The sequence below is a fragment of the Lissotriton vulgaris genome, chromosome 8, assembly GCF_964263255.1.
Source record: "Lissotriton vulgaris chromosome 8, aLisVul1.2, whole genome shotgun sequence".
Classification (NCBI taxonomy): Eukaryota; Metazoa; Chordata; class Amphibia; order Caudata; family Salamandridae; genus Lissotriton; species Lissotriton vulgaris.
Window position 1 is genome coordinate 227,848,864 of NC_141696.1, and position 20,511 is coordinate 227,869,374.

Here is a 20,511-nt window from a genome sequence, read left to right on the forward strand (position 1 = left end):
CGAAACGCTCACATAAACTGGATGTCATTTGGAAGGTCACTGACCAAGTCGCACAAGAGTGCCCGAAAGATTTAAATTCGGAAAGCCCTGAACTTGGCAAACCTTTGTAGCCTAAATATAAAATGTGCTTTCTTATACTTGTATTCAAATAAATGTTACATTAACTATCTAAAACAATACACCCATGCCCACATTGCTAATATACCTACATTAAGGTTTTCTGGCATGTTCTCAAAATGCAGGATAACTTCAGCATATGTACACAAAAAAGATAGTGGTCTACATGACATATTTAATCCACCCAGCAGGTCTCCCAAAGGTTAATAACAAAATTACAAAAAGAGGCAACAGAAGTAGTGTAACTGAATATATTTGAACACCTGTACACTCATAACAATATCCAGATTTTTTATTTTAGTAGTAATACAATACAATTTAAACACTTAAATCATAGAAATTAAGTGCCACTGATAAGTATGGCTTTGCCATGCTAGGTTTAAGAAGGTATGACAAACGTTCAGTTTAGAACTATAGTGTATTGGCTGGAGCTACCACCGTTTATATGCTGTAACAAGTACTGTATGGTGCCGAAAGAAATGGGATTCAGCATTGAGTAATCCCAATTACACCACAAGCAAAACGAGCACCAGCATTTCCAGTTTTCAGGCTTTCATCATTTCCCCCTTTGCCCAAGTCATCTTCTTTCTCATGAACCTGCAAGAAAGCATAAAAACATACATGAATTACTGATTTACTGTATAAAACGGAGAGCTTCACCGGAATATACACATAGCAAAAGCTTATTTGCCACACAAGAAAATAAAACAAGACTATTTGTTAAACAAAAAAAACTAAATGACGCCAGCAATGCTGGTTTAGAGAATGATGAGAAATCAAATGGTTTTCAATGTCAATCAAGTACTACTGCACATGTACTACTCTTTTGGTGTTCTTTGCTAGGCAAAAACAAAACAGCAATGTGTTCCATCTGCTCCAAGCTGCCAAAAACACAAAGAAACCGAATGCTTTATAAAGTAATGTTCACCTATTATTCAAGGGGCCGATACTTTGTGTTTTCATTTGCCCTACCCCTAGCATTGATCGCCATTCTGTTGCAACTAGGACCAGTATAAAATATGGAACTCTCATCACTATTACTAGAACGGAGCTGATGTGGGATTGAGCCTTAACAGATAATATGGCATTCAACTAATTTTTTTTGCTACACAAGCAACTTTTGATACTTGGCTGTTCTACATTCACAAGGTATGTCCAAATCCAGCATGTAACCTTTTAACTTTTTCTTAAATTATGCCTACTCGAAGTTCACATTTATGCATCGATCTACAGGTGTGCTTTTAAAGACTAAGAATGGCGGATGTGAATTCACACAATTTCAGAAAGCCTCCTACCTCACAGGAGGTCGCACCGTGTCGAAATACCAGCTTCGCACGTGTTTGCTTACTCTTTTACTTCAAAACAAGGCTGTTGAATTGGTGCTTGTGACTCGAAAGTTCAAAACCACTATGATAAACAAATAATGCTATTAATCTGTTATTGTCCACATGTTACAGTCAAAGTAGCGAGAGGGTTTGTACACATGCTATTATTGTGGGCAAGAGACACTTAATGTGTGCACTACGACTGCTTTGAATCTAGCATGAATACAATGTTTGGTAAATGTAGGCATGGCAGATAGATAATAGCCATATTTATATGTATCCAATGTAGACCGAATGACAAAGGCTAATGACGTTGTTCTTTAGTTAAGGGTTCTTGTGAGCCAGAGGAGAGCAAAAAAAGGCCTTTCTTTGTTTTATTTATTTATTTATTTTTAGAGTTTTCTATAGCGCGAACTTGAACCGGTTAGGTTATCAGAGCGCTTTACATAGCAACAGTTACATGTTATCACAGCAGTTTACATAGAATCAGTTACGTTGCACATTTCAGGATCTTGAACCGATTAGGTTATCAGCGCGCTTTACAAGGACAGCATTCGATGTCCAGAGCCCTCCTCCGCCGTGTAGCGGGGGACCACTTCCAACCCTCCGAAGTCGTCGAGCTGTCGGGACTAGGCTCCTGGAATGTCAGCTGCCCCTTTACAAGGCATTTTACATAGAGTCAGTTACGTTGCACATTTCAGGAACACATTTCTTTTTGCTCTAGTGAGTAGGGTTATCACTTCACACGGGGGAGGGGAACACATGGCTATATTCCAGCAGTTTCACAGTCGATTAGTCGTTAAGGCTATAGTTATAAAGACAGGGAGGGGATACACATGGATACAATCTAATAATCACATAGGATACTAATCGTTAGAGTTGTCTTCTATCCTAACAGGAGGGATGTGACTGGAAGCACTCTAAGGGTAATATATAGGGGTGGTAGAGAGTACAAAGGATCATACTCCATGGACACTCTGACATCTCAGTTGTTCCACAGTATGTACTTTCCACCTGAGCACTCTTTATTCTCAAATATCTTGCTTTATGTGCTAACACTATCAACTCTGTTGCTGTTATGTACTAAAATGGATGGGATTTATGTTCTATTAACTGCTACTAACATAAAATATGATACTGCTGTGTAATGTTCTCTGAAGCCCAATGCCAAGTTCTGTCTCATGGGTTAACTAACTGTGAGCCTTAAATTAATGTTGATCAACCATTGGTTCTTGCAGACATACTCTGCTGCCCCCTGCTGTTGGCATCCTAGGCGGCTGCCACATCCTGCCTTGCTCTACGACTGACCCCGCCCTCGCGCAGCACACACGTCACTTACTTTTGTATAATCTCAACCTTTCTAGTAGGGTTACCTTGGTGTTGTGATTCAAAGGCTACAAAAATGAGGTCCATGTGCCAACCCCCATTGTCCATTCCATATTGTACATTAAAGCAATTCGAACATATAGCACAAAGAGAGCTCCTGCAGGTTATCCTCAAGACAGACCAATACAAGATTGTGTATGTTCTCAGACTAATTCTGCACTTATCTGTCTGATAGCTTTATTTACTCTCTGGTGTAAGGTAATAACCACCTAGAACGCTACCATGAATGTTACATTCTTCAACATACATTTGTTTATACCTTCAAATCGAGGTAACAGTCAAGAAGATTGTTAAAACGCAATGGGAGAGATGAAGTCTTACACAAAAGGGCTAGTCTCAAGTTACACGACAAAAGCATGCTTTGCGGATCATGATGGATAAAGAAAAGAAAAAAACTCATGAGTCTGTTGCGGCTTTGGCCAAGTTAAAATACGCTCAGCTTGGAAAGTTTCTATTTGTTCTCCCTGTTGTGTTCTCCTGGGGCAGTTGTAACTGAGCTTTTCTCCAAGCTAAAACTCCAAGGATCCGGTACCCAATAAACTGAAGTACAGAAGATTTGAATCCCGCACATTATTACATTTGTTGACGAAGGGAGGCCAATCCACCTTGAAAAAAGGACCCGAATGGGGAGTGTTCTTTAAATCATACCCGGAACTGCACTTTAAACACAGGCTGACTGCTACAGAATTCGGTTGCGTTTTCATGATGCACTGCTGAGGGACAAGAGCATACCACTGCATACAAGTGACAGGCCGCACACCCCACCTACTTGAACACCTTGAGCCACTAGCATGTGTGAAAGCTCAAGTGTGTTTACAATACCAACTCAGATGTGCCCTGCTCTGCAAGGCATGGTGTACTCAGTAAATTGGGTTCAAGCTGGCCCATCACTGGTCATTGGTTGCCTTGCTAAATTCCTTGCTTTTGAATGGTAAATCATGCCCATTTGTCCCGTGGTTCCCTTCAATAGCAGCTGGTTCTGTTACAGGGCTCATGTCACTTCGGTTTATTTCAGTTAGTTTCGGGCACTATTTTCTCGTGTTCTGGAAATGTTGCGAATGCGAGCAGCTGACCGCTGTAAATACTTTCTCCTCTCACCCACTGTTCCTGTGTGTTCTCCCCTTCACTTATGATCTACAGAGTCTGGCTCACTGAAGATGGAGTTGAGAAGTTACTAAGTTAGAAATGTGACTTCACTGGTTAGCTCCCTTTCATCGTATCTTTAGTGTTTAGCATTAATTATGTTCCATTCGCTCAGAGCTCAGTTTCTGTAAACAGGTCTGTAAATATTTATCTGGTCAAAAAAGGGGCAGCTGGGTCTCTGTTCCAAGTGGTAATTAGCCTCTCGAAGCAGTGTTGCAGTTGCTTCCGTTCACAGGGGTAATTCCTTTTTCTAGTTCCTCTAGGCAGTGAGGCTAGCTGCTGCTCTGGACCCAGTGGTAATTCCTCACTCTTAGTCCACTAGCCAGTGCTGCTAGCTGCTCCTCTGGTCCAGTTAGCAATTCCCACATTTTAAGTCCTATAGGCAGTGCTGCAGCTGTGTCTCTGTTCCCAGTGTCAATTCTTCACTTTTAGGTTGAGTCTAGTGGCAGCGCGCATGTGCTGCTCGCTCCGCGAGGCATGCTGTGATAGGAGTATGCAGTGGAAGCCCGCCCACACTTGTCATTGGCTTGTGTCATTGTACTTCTTAAATGCTGGCTTCTGATTTGTAAATAGGCTGGTTAGTACCGCCTTGTCTGCATTTGTTACCGCCCATAACGACTATCTTTTACTTGGCTTGTTACACGGTCTGCATTATAAGCGGGTGAGCACTATTTTGTTTAAAGACACTGATGTGGAAAATGTCATCTTGTTTTAATGTATTTGCATGCTAAGGGACACAGCGCTAATCCAGGAGCAGCTGCTGCTATCAACATGCTTCGGCTTCTTCGCTGCCCATTCCCTCAGCCAGTCCGCGCCCGCCTCCTTGATTGGCACCCTCCCTCCCATGAGGGGGCAGGGCTTCTGGGGCAATCTTAGCAAGTGAAAACAAGCATTTGCAATGCAATAGATCTCACATTTACGCAAGTTTGAGCAATTGGCATTGTAAATGACAATGCCTTTTTTTGTTTTAACAACCAAAACAAATAAAAAAGGCATTGTCATTTACAATGCCTATAGCTTAAACTTGCATAAATGCAAGACCTATAGCATTGCAAATGCTAGTTTATCTTCTACAGTGCAGTTACCTGCGTCTGTGGTCCCATGGGACTTCCTCATTCTTAGTCCTAAAGACAGTGCTGGTACTCTGGTCCCTTTGATAATCACTCATTCCAAGTCCTCTTTAGGCAGTGCTGCAGCGGTCTCTGGTCACAGTGTTAATTCCTCATTCTAAATGTTGCAGCCAGTTTTGTTTATTTATTTATTTTTTTAACTTTTTATAGAGCGCGAACTTGACCCGTGAGGGTATCAGAGCGCTTTACAGGTTCATAGAGTAATACAAGAAAGATCAAAGTGGGGAAAAAAAAAATACACCACAATACATCAGAGGGTTATACAGAATCAGGGGTCATATGGTAGGCGGGGAGTCAAAAGGGGAATGTGCAAGGGAGGGGAAGAAAACTGTACATAGGAGCAATTTACACAATAGAGGGGCATACCTTAGGGAGGATGTTACAGGGGTGCTTTACGTTAAGGGACTGAAAAGGAAAAGAAAGCTGTACCACAGTGTGATGTACAGAGTCAAAGAACATGCAATAGAACAGGAAATCACATGGGTACTAAGTCTCTTGGTGGCTGTGGAGCGGGTTAGCCAAGGTATTTACCCATGAGGAAGGATTTAGCCTCTTTTTTGAAGCGTGCCAGGAAGTGGATACTTCTGATGTCAGGCGGGAAGGAGTTCCATATTCTTGGAGCGGTCCCGGTGAAAGCCCGGTTGGAGGTTTTTGTTTTCTTAAAAACGTGCAGGCCGGAGTAGGAGGGTATTAGCCGAACGTGAGTTTCGGCTTCCTCCGGATATCACAAGCTTTTGTGCTAGATACGCCGGAGAGTTGGAGTGTAAGGCCTTGTGCGTGATGCATGCTATCTTTAAGTGAATCCTTGCCTCAAGGGAAAGCCAATTTATCGCTTTAAGGTGGGCGGGTGATGTGATCAAATTTTCTAGAGCCAGTAAGTAGTCTGGCAGCTGTGTGGAGGCAGGCTTTTAAGGGTGCCAGAGTGACCTTGGGTAAACCGGAGAGGGTGGAGCAACCATACTCCAGTCTAGAGATAACTAATGATTGGACTGCTAGTTTTAGGTCGGGAGCAGCTAGAAAGGGTTTCAGTTTCCATAGGTAGCTCAGGTGGAATCTGGCGGATTTGGCCATGGAGTTGATGTGGTTTGTCATGTTAAGGTTGTGATCTAAGGTGATACCCAGTGATTGTCGGGGAACAGTTTAAGGCTGTGATAGCTTTGATCCAAGTCTGTATCTCAGAGTTGCTCTTGGGCAGGGAGATTAGAAGGAACTTCGTTTTATTAGCATTGAGTTTGAGTTGGTTTGAAGCGAGCCATCGGACAGTCAGCTTCAGGGTCTCATTCAGTGCGAGGATCTCCGCGAGTGATGAGATTTTTATGTAGATCTGAGTATCATCAGCGTACATATGGAAGGAGATATTTGCAGTGCGAAGGATTTCGGAAAGAGGTTCCAAATAGAGATTAAAAAGGGTGGGGGACAATGTTGATCCTTGAGGGACTCCCACCGTAACCATGGAGGAGGAGGAGAGTTAACCATTGACCAGGAATCTCTGAGATCGATTTTGAAAGTAGGAACTAAACCAGTCAAGTACAGTGCCATCTAAGCCCATCCTAGGTTTGAGGCGTTCGAGTAGCATCTCGTGGTTGACAGTGTCGAAGGCAGAGGATAGATCAAGGAGGATTAGGAGACATGTTTTGTCTTGGTCCAGGGCTTGAAGAGCATCATCAACAATGTGGAGCATGGTGGTTTCAGTGCTATGTCCTGGTCGAAAGCCGGATTGGCAGTCATCGAGTAGGCGGAAATTGCTGATGTGCTGATTTAGCCGTGTGTGAACACATTTTTCAATCACTTTTGCCAAGAGGAGAATGTTGGAGATTGGTCTAAAGTTATCTGGGGAGGCTGGGTCCAGCGATGGTTTTTTTCAGAATGGGGAGGACTTGGCCTGCTTTCCGTGAGATCGGGATTGATCCTTGCCGGAGAGAGGATTTGATTATAGCAGTCCAGCAAGGAATGATGGATTTGGTAATAGTCGCAAGACAGATCGAGGGGAGTGAGTCGTTGAAATGGTTGTTCGGATTTAAGGAGGAAAGGATATTTGCGAAAGAGTCTTCATCGTAAGGTGAGAATTCGGACCAGTGCGCTAGATTCTTGGGTGAGGTCTGTGTCGGTAACAGTGATGGAGGAGGCGGAAGGTCAATGTTAGGTGGGGGGTGGGAGGGTGGGGGGGGGGGGGGGGGGTAGTGAGGCAGCTTTGAGTTCGGTACCTAAGGTTAGGATTTTGTTTGAGAAAAATTAGGAGAAATCTTTGAAGGAGATGATTTGGGGTTTTCTTTCGCGGTTTTAGAAAGTTTGTTCGATTGGAGTTCGATCATCTCAGAGTTTCTGAGGCCTGTTCTGGGTATTTCCTTGTTCCGCTCTTAAAAACTTTTGATTTGAGGATGTTTTTGTTGTAAGCATTTCTGGCCTGGCGGAGAAGTTTTAGGTGATCTGCCGATGGGTGTTGTCTCCAAATTCTTTTGGCTTGTCTGAGAATTCTTCTCTCGTCGTTGAGGGAGCCGGTGAACCAAGGGTTTCTATCTTTGACTCGAGTCCTTTTTAGTTTAAGAGGGGCTAGGTCATCTAAAATGTTCGACAACGAAACAGTGTAGTAATTATTGAGGTCGCTGACTGAGGTGATGTGAGGAGGGGGGGGGGGGGGGGGGGGGGGGGGGAAGAGTCCGGAATTGTAACGGGTCTCCAGTTCAATTAGGTCTAGGTATTTGGTGTCTCTGACCCAACGTTTTAGTAGCACTAGTTGGAGCCCATGTTTTGAGGGTGCAGGGTAGGAGAAAGGGGATAGCATGGTGGTCAGACAAATCGCAGGGGTCGGTGGATACAAGTTTGACGGTTTTCTCGTTAGAGATGATCCAGTCGAGAGTAGCCCCTTTCGAGTGGGTAGGAAATGGGCAAGCTTGGGTCAGGGCTAGATCTGTCATGAGATCTTTAATGGCGTTGACATGAGGATCCTTAAGGTCGTTCCAGTGCAGGTTGAAGTCACCAAGGAAGATGTCTTTGTTGTTGGGGGAGTGCTTAGCCGTGATAATTTCCATAAGGTAATCAGTGAATTGATTGTTATTGCCTGGGGGTGGTAAAAAGTGTGCAGGTTGCATAGGTGGGTGGTGTTGCTCCAGACAGAGAGGGCTAGATATTCGCAGGAGTCCGTGGTATCCGTTGAAAGCTCTGAGACAAGGAGGTTAGAGCGATCGATGCATGCGATTCAGCCACCTTTTTTTTTCCAAGTGGTCTGTCTAGTCTGGCAATGTTAAAAGTGGGGGGGGGGGGGGGGGGAGGAAGACTAAGGTCGAGGCATGGGGATGATGCATCATTAAGCCATGATTCAGTTAGGATGGCTAGGTCAGTGTTATTGCTCAGAATGAGAGCAGCGACATCGGCGGCATGCTTTACTGCCGATCGGCAGTTGATTAGGAGCCCTGTCAGACCAGGGAGGGAGGTTGTAGTAGCGGGAGCAGACAGGGGTACGGGTGCAAGATTGCTTCTGATCGCCCTTCTATTGCAACGGGAGGCCAGTCTGTGTGGATCGATAGTGACCGTGCAGATGGGGTGTGCGGCACTTACATCTGGTGGGCAGGGAGGGAGAGGGCCTGGATTAAGGTCTTTGAGAATATCTTGTATTTCCTTTTCAGTGAGGTCTAGGGTGTCGGTGGTGACAGGGCAGAAGTTGTAGGAGCGGGTGAGGTCAAGGATTTCCTCCTCAGTTAGATAGCTAGTGTGCTTGCGAGGGCGAAGATGACTTAAGGTAGTTGGTAGCAGACGTTTGTGAAGTTCTGGGATGGGTGGAGGAGAACGCTGAGGCATGAGGTTTGCGAAGGATAGTTCGGCGAGGTGGAGGAGATAGTTAGCTCGAGGATAGAGGAGTGGCAGCTCTGAATTATTTTGGCGGCTCTGGAGTGCAGAGAGCGGATAAAAGTGGATGGGGGTAGGAGGGTTGGGGTGGATTGTGTTGGGAGATATGGTGGATTGTGTGGTAGGGTGGGCTTTGTTAGGATTCATGGAAGAGGGGGTGAGAGTGTTAGCGGTGCTGGCTTGATCTGTTGGGGGGGACGTTATGGAGGAGGGGGGGTGGACAGTTATGGTGGATTGGGTGGTGGGGTTGGATGTGCAAGGAGTCATGGAAGGGGGGGGGGTGAGTATTAGCGGGGCTGGTTTGACCAGCTGAAAGGGACATCGCTAGGGAGGGGGGTTTAGGAGGACAAGGGTGGACAGTGTTGGGAGTCAGATGGGGGTGGATAGAGTGTTGGCAGGGTTGGTTTGACCTGTATCAGCAAGGGTCGCTAAGGACTTAAAGTCGGAAAGTGAGGCAAGGGGGGAGGGGATCGAGGGTCCAGGGTTTATTTCGATCAGGGGGGTTGTAGCAGGATTGAAGATGTTGAGGTGTGCTGTGGTGGACCAGTGTGTTCCGAACGAAGAGGGTGGAGGGGGGAAATCAAGCGTCTCTGGTCCCTGGCGATAGGGGGGTTGATAGGAGTAGTGAGGGGATAAGTGTGCTCTATATTTGGTATTGGGGACGGATTACCGTCGGGTTGGGTGTTGGTCGGCGTTCCAGAATCATGCACATGTTTTCGGAGAGTGGCATAAAGATCTGAAAATTTATCGAGGTTTTTTTGTAGAGGCTTGGATCAGTACAATGGCACTTTTGTAGAGGGTGATAGTTAGGTCAGCTTGTAGTGATACCGAGGGCCCTATTGAGAGCTTAATGCCATAGGGAATGTTCCTGGAGAAGCGAACATTGAGGAGTAGAGAGAGGGTATTGCGCCAGGCTGGAATTTTTTTGGAGTAGAAGATGAGGTCATTGGTGATGGTGCCTTTGTCCGAACAGAAACGTGGGTCGGGATCAGAGCTTCGGGATGGCTTCTCAGGGTGCGGTGTTTGAATGCTTTTGTGGCAGTTTTTGAGAGATTTGAGGGGTAGATCAGGGTGAAGGTGTTTGACCCAGAGGCAGTCAGATCCAGTCCCATCCTGTTAGTTTGGGGTAGGTGCGCTGGTAGGAAGCCGGGTAGGAGAGCAAATAAGTTTAAAGGCTTAAGTCATTCGGAGGGAGGTGCTTGAGGGGTAAGCATCAGTGCTTCCGCTGCACAAGTGGTAAAGGTGTCTTCATTGGGCCAAGTGAGCCGCGATTGTCAGGATGTAATCTATATAGATTTATAGCACCACCAGATTGAAGTCAGGCACGTATTCAGTGAGGATAGTATAGGAAGCCAGGTTTTAAAGTGAAGTAGCAATGAGTCCAGAACGTCACTCTCAATCAGTAATTCCGGGTAGTCACTTAACATCAACGGTATAGCTAATAAGAATTGGTAGCATCGTCTTTTTAGAGTCAGGCATTGTAAGACGACCAAAAGGGAAATGTCTTAAACTGCAGCCATTTTGAAGTCAGGCATTGCTCGGCATCAGTTCAAATAAGAAGAGCTGTGAAGTATACCCAGTTAAACAGCACACTCGCCAGGGCAGCAATGAAGAATCGAGTCAAAAACGACTCATTTTGTGATTGCGGTAATTATGAGGGCATGAAAGGCGACCCAAAAGTGACTTAAACTGCCACCATTTTGAAGTCAGGCATTGCTCTGCACCTTTTAGGATAGGAGGGGCTGTGATGTATAACCAAAAACATCACAGCACACTAGTCGGGCAGCAATGAAAACCGAGTCAAAAGCGCTTTTAAAAAATGACTAGTTTTTGAAATTGGAGTAGTTATGAGGGACTGACAGAGGTGACTCATCCTGTTTGGGGCCCGCCATTTTGCGAGTGCGAGACATCAGCCCATCGTTAATAAAAACAAAAACAAAAGAAATACCTGGCGATTGATTCATAGAGCCTGAGGCGGAGGGGACCCGTGAACATCCGGGTCATGAAGGCAGATGGAAGCCAGGCCACCGGGCGGGGATCGTTACCGATCTCAGAGGTCTGTAGGGACCAAATGCTGATGAGGTCCAAGGCGAGGCAATACGGGCTCCAGGTCGGATCGAAGCATTCAGCAGCGGGGGATCAGTGCCGGTGCTATACCATCGTGAAACAGGGTTCAGATGGGGTCCGAGGTGAGGCAGCAACCGCGGTCTCAGCACTAGTCCGGGAGCCTCTAGGTAGCAAACGGGTGAAGATGTCCTCGAGCAACTAGCGATGTCGCGCCCCAAGAGGCGCCGGAGGGTCCGTTGGAAATTGCTCACATTTTAAGTCCTCTAGGCAGTGCTGCAACTGATTCTGTTCATACATTCACTACAAACCAAAACAGACTGTCATTTACAAGCCAACAGCTCCAACTCTGACAAATGAAGGCATGTTGCATTGCAAACTCTTGTGAATTTTGTTTCGGTGGCACCTCTATTTCACAATACAAAATCTTATTTTTTTGCCTGCACAAGTTCAGCCATGGACTTGCCATCCTATATAGGTCTTCTGTTTGGACATATTTTCAGCACTCATTTAAAGTGGACCATGAGCATAGTAGACCATGAGCCTTCCACAAAGCACTGTAACACCACCAAGTTTCCTTGTGCAAGCTGGACCTACTCTTATTAAAAGGGAGTAGAATTTGATATTCGCGATAATTACCTTGAGGAAATTGGTGTCAATTTCCCTTCAATTCACAAGAAGGTGCCATTACTAAATGTGCTTGACAAGGAAGGGAAGTTACAAAAAAAAAAAAAGGAAGACCTGGGTTCCCACTTCTTAAATTTCAGAAACCACACTATATTCCTTTGGCAGTTAGGTTTTCTATTCAACCTTTTATTTTCTTAAATTTTATTTTTTTTAAGTGGACTCTCATCCATTCTCAGAACCACATATAATTCATACAATACAAAACATTACTACACATATGTACAAATAATTTTTACCAAAATCAATTTTACGACAATCACATAACAATAAACACCAATTGCTCCGTTTTACAATTTCAACAGGACTTGCTGCTAAGTATAATTCATCCCTACCAGCAGCATGTAAAAAACATGTTTGCCTATTTATAAAAAAAAACATATTCACAAATAAAGTTAATTCTTGTGAACTAGGAGGATATCTAAATCGATTATGAAAAAAGCTCTAGTATAAATCCTTCAGATCATGAACACAATAATGGCTAAATGACACAATCATGAATAAATGCTGACGCGTTTCCAGCCGCGCATATATTCTTCACGGGCTTTCATCAGGGCTTTCTTATTATAGGCAAAGGATGAATGATCTTCTTGGAGAACCCTAAGTAGAGGATGTTTATTAATTTCCAAAGTGTGGGTAACAGCCTGCGGCCATCAATCTTAGTTCATGAACGCCCATCAACATGTAAATCCACGTAGGAGCGCTGGGGATCAAGGACTGGGGATCACGGGCCGGATCAGGTTCTGTGTAAAGTTCAGCTGCTAGCCTGGACTCTGCTCTTTTGTTTTCTGCCGATCCTCACTCTTTAAGGGGTCAATGCAGGAGCCGGTCTCCGTGTTTTATCTTTGGATGTAATCAAATACTCAATCGTTCTTCTGCCACAAGCATTTTATTCGCTTAAGCAATCCATGTTGCTCCAAACCTTTAGGCGTCTCCTCTACCCGAACCAAGGAAGGGAAGCATATTTTTAAGTGCACAACTCAAGCAGGGAATACTATAGTCTCAGTTTGGCCTTTTGTAAACATCTGAAAAGACAGTCACTATTGCCACGACAAGACAAATTCTATACAGCTGCACAAAACATGACAATTGCGTCAAGGTAATGTGAATTGGCAAACTTCATTGTCCTGTCTCAGGTTAGAAGAGTTAATCATGGACCAACTTATACCGAAGTGTAGTAGTTAGAAGAATATTCTTCACGCTGCAAGCAATGCAAACCCCAAAGAAGCAATTATAACTGCAGAAGTTGTAGATGAGTCAGACGAATGATTGAGGTAAATGCAACGATTTGAGCTGCAAATGATTTTAGAAATGGCTGGCTGTCACAGAACAAAAATTGAGGCCGGGGGAATCATAGTTCGAGATCATTGTTCCCGCTTGATCAGGAGGGTGCTCCTAGTCGAACCTGCGCTGCAATGCCCTACGGTTCCCCCAAATGGAGGGAAGGGGTTTTTGGGCAAGGGGGCTGCTGCTAGACACGCCGGTTTCTTAACTGTAGACTTGTTAGGGGCAGACAGGCCGGTAGTGCTGGGGCCAAAGCAGTAATAGTTCTCTTTTTCCTGGGTCAGCACGGCTCTTCATTCCTTCTTTCTTCCCCTAATCTGAGGCGGCAAGGTTCAGGGTTGCCCCAAAATACTAAAATTTAGGGTTTTTAAAGGGGTGTGCAGGTTGGGATAAATGGGTTCCTTCCTTGCGGTGGGTACACCCCCTATGCCACACTCCACTGGGAGGGAGCATGAGCCTATCCCCAATTGGCTGAGTCCCCTTATAGTCAAGATGGAGGAGAGCAAGATATGTGCTTCACCTCGCCTCCCCCCACCTGAGGGGTGGGGTTGGCAAAGATGGGCACACCTCTTCCTAGCTTGGTTATCCAGCTGATTTTTCCACGCAAAGTGGGGGTAGAAGAGGTGTGATCCAGTTGCTGGCGGCAGTGACAGCTTCCAAAGGCGGCAGGCCTTTGAAGCGTCCCTTTCATGGACCCAGCACATCCTGGGGCAGAAGGCATGATATTTCTGACTAGAATGGGCTTGGTCTCTGGACTCAGAGCGGAGTCTCGACCCAGAGATCCAGAAACCAGTCTGGTGGTGGCAAATGGCGGGCAGCCATTCAGAAACCACAACAGGGCTTGTCTTTTTCAGGGGGCATCACTAAGATGCCCTATGAGGGCATTTTACATTAAATCCCACACTGGTATCAGTGTGGGTTAAATGTGAGGAGACGTTTTCTATCAAACTTCCCAGGTTTTAGTAAAGCCATCATGGAGCTGTGGGGTTCGTAATGACTAACTCCCAGACAATACTCTTTATGGCTTTACTACACTTACAATGCCCAAGAATAGACTTAGACATGGTAGGGGTACAGTGCTCATGCTACTGTACCCTCACCCGAGGCCTAGTGCACCCTGCTAGAAGGGTGACTTACCTAGGCCTCAGTCAGTGGGTTGTAGGCATGGCACACTACGATGTGTTCCATGTGGAGTCTTCACTTTGCCATTGCAGGCTGTGTATTTTGGTGCAGAGAAGTGTGTGGGTGCCAAGGTGCAGGCCTCCAAGGGTGGCACAACAGGTGCTGCCGCCTTTAGAGACCTTCCCTTGTCACAGTGCCCTTGGTACCTTTTACAAGGGGCTTACGTGTGGCCAGAGATGTGCAGATTGTGGCTACAATGGTACAGGTTTAGGAGAGTACACAGGCCCTGGGAACCTGATTGGCAGGGTCCCAGGTCACAAAGTCAGGTTGCATGAGATGTCAGGCAAAAAAAAAGTGTGAGGTAACATGGCAACAAAGGGGTACTTTCCTAAGCCAAATTTGTGGTTAGAATAAGCCCTCATGGCAGACAGGTTCACTATACATGTTTGAGGAGACATGCCCAATGGTCAAGTTGCACCTTAAGGAAGTAAGTCCGAAAGGTTATCAGAGAAACAGTACTGAAATAGTCGGCTGACCTTAAGTTCCGAGATAGAATGGGTAAGGGAAAGTTATAAGTAGACAAGCCTAGGCTCCCAATATTAGCTTGGGTATAATCAGTAGAGCTTTAGTATAGCCATTAATCTAAGAGCGCAAGACCAGATGATGGTTATGTAGGACAAGGATATTGGTGGTGTTCTTTCAAACTTCCAAACAGTGTTCCAATATAAAACTTTAGCACATTCAATCGTTATAGACAGTCATGAAAAAGGGGCCAAACCCTGTCAAACATAAGGCTCGAAGAATTTTCTTGCTGTTTAAGAGGTCAGGATGTGCTCCAGTAGATGTTGCCTTACTGCACGCATCGAAACCAGCACAAACACCACTAAGGAACTTTTCAACATAGTTGAGGAATTGTCCAACCCGGCTGCCAGTGAAATTACATCCTCACAGAAGCTGTGAGTCAATCTTGCCCACTTCTTCCACAACAAGCTCGCAACCATATACAGAAACTGCGAACCCTAATCCACACCTGTAGACTTCAGACACCAACACCGTAACTGACACAAACCACACACTGATCACCTGGGAACTACAGACCCATGCTTACACCATATCTTCAACATTAGAAACCAAAGATAAGCCAGGAACTCCCCCACCCTACTCAAAACCCATCACTACCACCACATTTCCCAACGCATGGAATCAAGCCGAAGTCAGACCACCACTCAAAAAACCCTCTGCTGGCCCAGCAAACTCAAAAACTAACAGCCAATCTCCCTGCTCCCATTCCTAGCTAAGGTACTAGAAAAGAACAATCAACTCATGACACACTTGGAGCAGAACCAGCTACTTAACATCTCCCAATCTGGCCTCTACAGTCATCACAGCACCAAACCGCCCTGATAACAGCAGACAACATCCAAACCCTCCTTGACAAAGGAGAAACAGCAGCTTTAATCCTCCTTGACCTCTTGGCAGCCTTAGACACCGTATCCCACCACACTGATCAAAAGACTACAACATCGGCATCCAAGGGGGGGCGCACTCAGATGGATCATCTCCTTCACTGGAAGAATGCAGAGGTTCCAGCTTTCACCTCAGAGCCCAAGTAGATCACCTGCGGTGTCCTCCAGAGCTCAACCCTCAGTCCCACGGTCTTCAATGCATATAGGACCCTGGTGGTCAACATAGTCTGATCCCATGGTTTTAATATAATTTCCTACGCAGATGACGACCAATTCATCCCCTCATTTAGACAACGACCCCACCACCATCAGAACAAACTTCCAGAGATGCATGACAAACGTTGCTGACTGAATGAAGAACAAATGCCTGCTGTTAAACAGACCAGACTAAAGTACGGATCTTTGGGAACAGCATGCCTGTTGGCAATCAGACCTAGGACCCGAACCTACTCCCTCCAACCACGCCAGAAACCTTGGAATAATCATTGACAAGCTCACCATGAAAGCACAGATCAACGCAGTCTCCTCTGCCTGCTTCCTCACTCTGCGAATGCTATATTGTGATCTTCAAGTGGCTACCCCTACACAAGAGACACCGACAAGCCCTCATTACCAGCTGACTGGAATACGGCAATGCCCTCTAAATAGAAATCGCTGCACACCTTCCAGAGACTTCAGACCATACAGAATGCCGAAGTTGGACTCCTCTTCAGCCTTCCCCCAACGAACCTACATCACACCCCACCTCATACAACTCCATAGGCTGCTCATAAGGAAGCGATGCAATTCAAGCTGCTGACCAATACACACAAGGCTCTACACAACCAAGGACCCCACCTACATTTACCACCACCTGAACTTCCGCCATCAAAAAGACTACGCTCCGCCTCCCTTTCACTTGCCCATACTACCCACATCTACCGAAGCAGAAGTGGAGGATGCACCTTCTCCCACAACTTCTGGACCATCACCTCGCTTCGAGAAATCCAAATGGACCTCATAACCTGGCTTTTCAAATAAGCCTCTTGGGCTTACAAGCGCCCGGATACCCTATCAGGTGATAGGCAGCGCTTTATAAATCCTGATGGACTGATGTACAGAACTAGTCGAAGCCTCAGAATGGCTTTCTCCAGTTGCGATAAAACTAGCTGATGGAACCCTCAGACTTTAAATAGACCTCAGATCTTTGAACCAGAATAACGGATTATTTTGACTGTCAACATCGGTTATTGAGGGGCGGTAGGTATTTTTGGAAGTTAGACATTAGAAGTGCTTACTACCAGATCCAGCTTCACCAGACTCAAAAGGCATACCATTTGTAACACCCCAATGGCATCTTCTAATGTACGTGGCTTCCTTTTGGGGGTAGTGTCAGTTGCTAAAGTTTTTGATGCATGCAGACAATTTTGAAAAACATCCAAAATGTGTTGTCCCCCACCACGCCACCTCCCTACAAGATAACATTTTGGTGTTTGGCAATACTACTGATGACCACAATGGGAGAGGTTTTAGCAAGTCGAGCAGGGCATGAACCTAAACAAAGATTTGCAGATTCTTTGAGGAAGAGGTAGAATACTTGGGGCATTCCATCTCTACTGCTCCCAGTCAATCCTGTTTTGCCTTCTGATAAGAAATAACTGGTTTTTTTATGGGGTTGACTTAATACTCTGTGAAATTTGTGTAGAATGTTGCCAATAAAATGGAAGACAAAGATTCTCTTAAAGAAAGGGAGCAGTGTTTGTGGGAAGGACCTCAAAGGGCCTCTGTGGAAACTGAACAAGCGATAGCCCAGGCTGGGCTCCTGACAATCTGTTATTACAGCAGATGCTGATGAAATGGGGGATCGGAGGCAGTCCGGTTTCAAATGCATGGTGGCAAGGAAATGACGGTCACTTGGCCCATAGGGACATTGACGTTTTTCACTAACTTAGCATGAGCAGGTTTCAGCTTGCCTGCTGCTTTGCACACATTACTAAAAGTCTTTATATTTTGCAATGTTTTCAAAGACTGCTTTCACGTGAGAACTCACTGTGTTTGCTCTCTGCATGTTCCTGGGATTTTGACTGAACATTATGTGCAAGGCCGAACAATGCCCCATGTTATTTTGTTCTGGCCAGTGCTTAGCCCTTAGACAAAACATACAGATGCAGCTGTTTGGACAGCGTACTTGGGTTTTTAGTGGGATCCACAAATTGGTGACACTTGGAGAGGGATCTTGCCAGGGAGAAGAGCACCCAGATGTAAAGCTACCATCTATAGGCTAATGTATGGGGTCTGCTGACAAAGCCCAGAATGTTTTTTATAACAATACTTCTTCTAAGTAAGGGGAAGGAGGAGGTTATTATAAAAATACACTGGAGCAAGGACTATAGTGTCTGACTGCTATGCGGACTTGTATTATGCATTTTATGGTTGTGGCACGTTTAGGGCATGTTAGTTTGAATAAACATTTTAAACTGTTTCGTGTCTCCGTCAGATCTTATTGTGGATGAGGACAAGAGTGAGCGAAAATGTGTCTTGTTACCGCAATTCCGGAGAGATCTGGGCATGTTGTGTTCTGGGTGCCTAATCATTTTTCTCTGAGTGAGTAGGAAAGCAAATGAGACACTATAGCCAGTCGGTCCTGGGTTTGTGGGTACTAAGGTGGTAGGAAGGCTCAGTCCCTATGCACCAAGGTACCCTTTCCTGTGCACAGTTCTGTATATGTGCAGAATCCCTGCAACAACTGCTGTTTTTGCCTCTCAAGCTCTAACAAAGCCAAAAAAGAACTACTCAATCCTAGAGATAGGTAATTAGGTCAGCGTGGTGTTCTGTGTACTTCAAAATGTGTATGGGGGGGGGAACGAAAATAATTTTAAGGACAGATCATAAGACCTTGCTTAGACTCTTAAGTCCAGGTGGTACAGACAAAGCTCAGCCAGGTTTCGGAAGGTTTGTGACTAGGCTACATAATGTTACACAGGATAGGAGTACATCCCAGATTCGTGAAATTGCTTGTTAGACAATCTTTCATGCTTGCTGTATTGAAGTGAAAATGTAGAAAACTCAAACTAAGAAAGTAGTAGCCAGCGTCTCATGAGAAGGTAGGTCTATATGACACAGTCTCTGAAGTAGAGTTGGTTGCTGCTATGGAGAGGGAGAGCTATGAAGGCAGTGGTGGAGTTGCTCTGGAAGGGAGCAATGAACAGAGTTGTGCACCCGCGAGCATTAGGGTGTGCTGGGAGATTTTGGGTGAGTTTACTGTTTATAATGAACATCTGGTCATACCTAGGGGGAGATTTGTTCCTCCATGGAGAAGGAGCATAATTGATGGGCGTCTCAGAAGAGCCATATTGGTCTAATGACAGCAAAGCGAGCCTCAAAGAACGGTGGTGGTGGTCAAGTCTCAAAGCAGAGGTCACTAGAAATATTAAGGACTGCAGGGTTTGCAGAAAAGTAAAGAAGAGATTGAGTTGATGGAGCAAATCAATATCAGATTGCGCAGAATCCGGTTGTGTCATGGGTTAATGGCAGTTTGGACTGAATTGGCTCTTTTTGCTGCTTTGCTAAAGACCCAGTGTTATGCTGCCATTATGGCGGATGTTCATTCCAAATGATTGGAAGCAATTTTCATAAGCGCAATAATTAATTGTCGCAGTTTTGAAGGAGGTTTTTCCATAGAAGGTGTGCTGCTATACAATATAAAGAAACGCATCTTATTTCATATAAAAGGATGTTGGGGATTAAACAAGTAATAACCAGTCTTCACACCCCCTTCCCCCACCCCAATCCAACAGTCAGGCGGTGAGGTTCAAAGGTAGATTAAGGGGCCTTGAAAAAGGCTGAGACAGATGAAAAAATTATTTTGGTGCATTTTTGGCAGAAGTGGCAGATTAGCACAATCTAGAGAAGTGTCAATGGTTTAGGATTTTTTACATAAATTGATAAGTCCTAAAAACCGATCCCTTACAAGCCCAAATACATAATCCTCAAATTAAGGACAGATTGAGTAAGTGTCTTCACCCAAACAAGCCTACTTGAAGTTATGACACCAGTTTAACCACTTGGCTGCTAGGCGTTTTCCCCCCCCTGTGCTGGAAATTGCCATTTTAGTGGCACCATGACGAGCTCAGCTCGTCATCAGCACACGACACCCGTGGGTGATGACGAGCTGAGCTCGTCATCAGCATCGAAGGGGTTAAGCTAAAAAAAAAAAAAAAAAAAAAACCACAACCTTGATAAAGAGCACCAAAGTAACACATTCAAAACAGCCACACCCGGTGTCTTTTTGCAACACAAGTCACCAAAATGGTTCTTGCTAGCATTCCAAGCGCAAATTAATCAGGTCACTTAAGAACTCAAATTACACATCCACTGAAAGACACTCATGACCAATGTTCCCAATTATTTGTTGGTGTATGCCAGCAGCATGTTTGTCCACTTCTCTTAGGGCTATGTACGCCATAAAAGAACTAGGAGCTAATTAATCAGGTAAAAGCGGGGTGTAATAGCCTTTGTACAAGCTCAATATTAAAGTGACTATTTATTGAAAGACAATGGCCAGACTGGTGTTAAGGTCACCCAAAAGAATTTGTATATAGTGGGCATAGAAGTACACGTGAGCCAGCATGAGGTAAAGAAACTATGGCCTCTGACAATCGTGGCAAGTAAATACGAGCAAAGCATTCTGTGGGCAGAGCCATCTAAAGATTTAGAACGTAATTTATGCAACAAACTAAATTAAAATACGAAATTGTCTGTAATATTCAGATTACTTATTTCTTTAACTTTTCTTAAATGTTATACATTAGACGTTAGCACTGTACTGAATGACATTTATTGAAAATATACATTTTTTAAACATTAATTTAGAAATATTCAAGAATAAGTCTGTGCCGCAGCAATGTTGGCATAAGTTAACCTTGCAAGATATTGGGTTGTGTTCTGCAACAAAAAATGACATTGTTA

General features: G+C 44.9%; 1 protein-coding gene across 1 annotated transcript in view; it reads right to left on the minus strand.

The window, feature by feature from the left end:
• Positions 1-354: 354 nt before the first annotated feature.
• SOD1 (superoxide dismutase 1) overlaps positions 355-20,511 on the minus strand; it is a 64,535-nt gene continuing 44,378 nt past the window's right edge. The window contains exon 5 of the mRNA XM_086934004.1: positions 355-714. Within this exon, the coding sequence (XP_086790130.1) occupies positions 604-714 (111 nt within the window). The 3' untranslated portion in view covers positions 355-603. The remainder of the gene's footprint in view (positions 715-20,511) is intronic.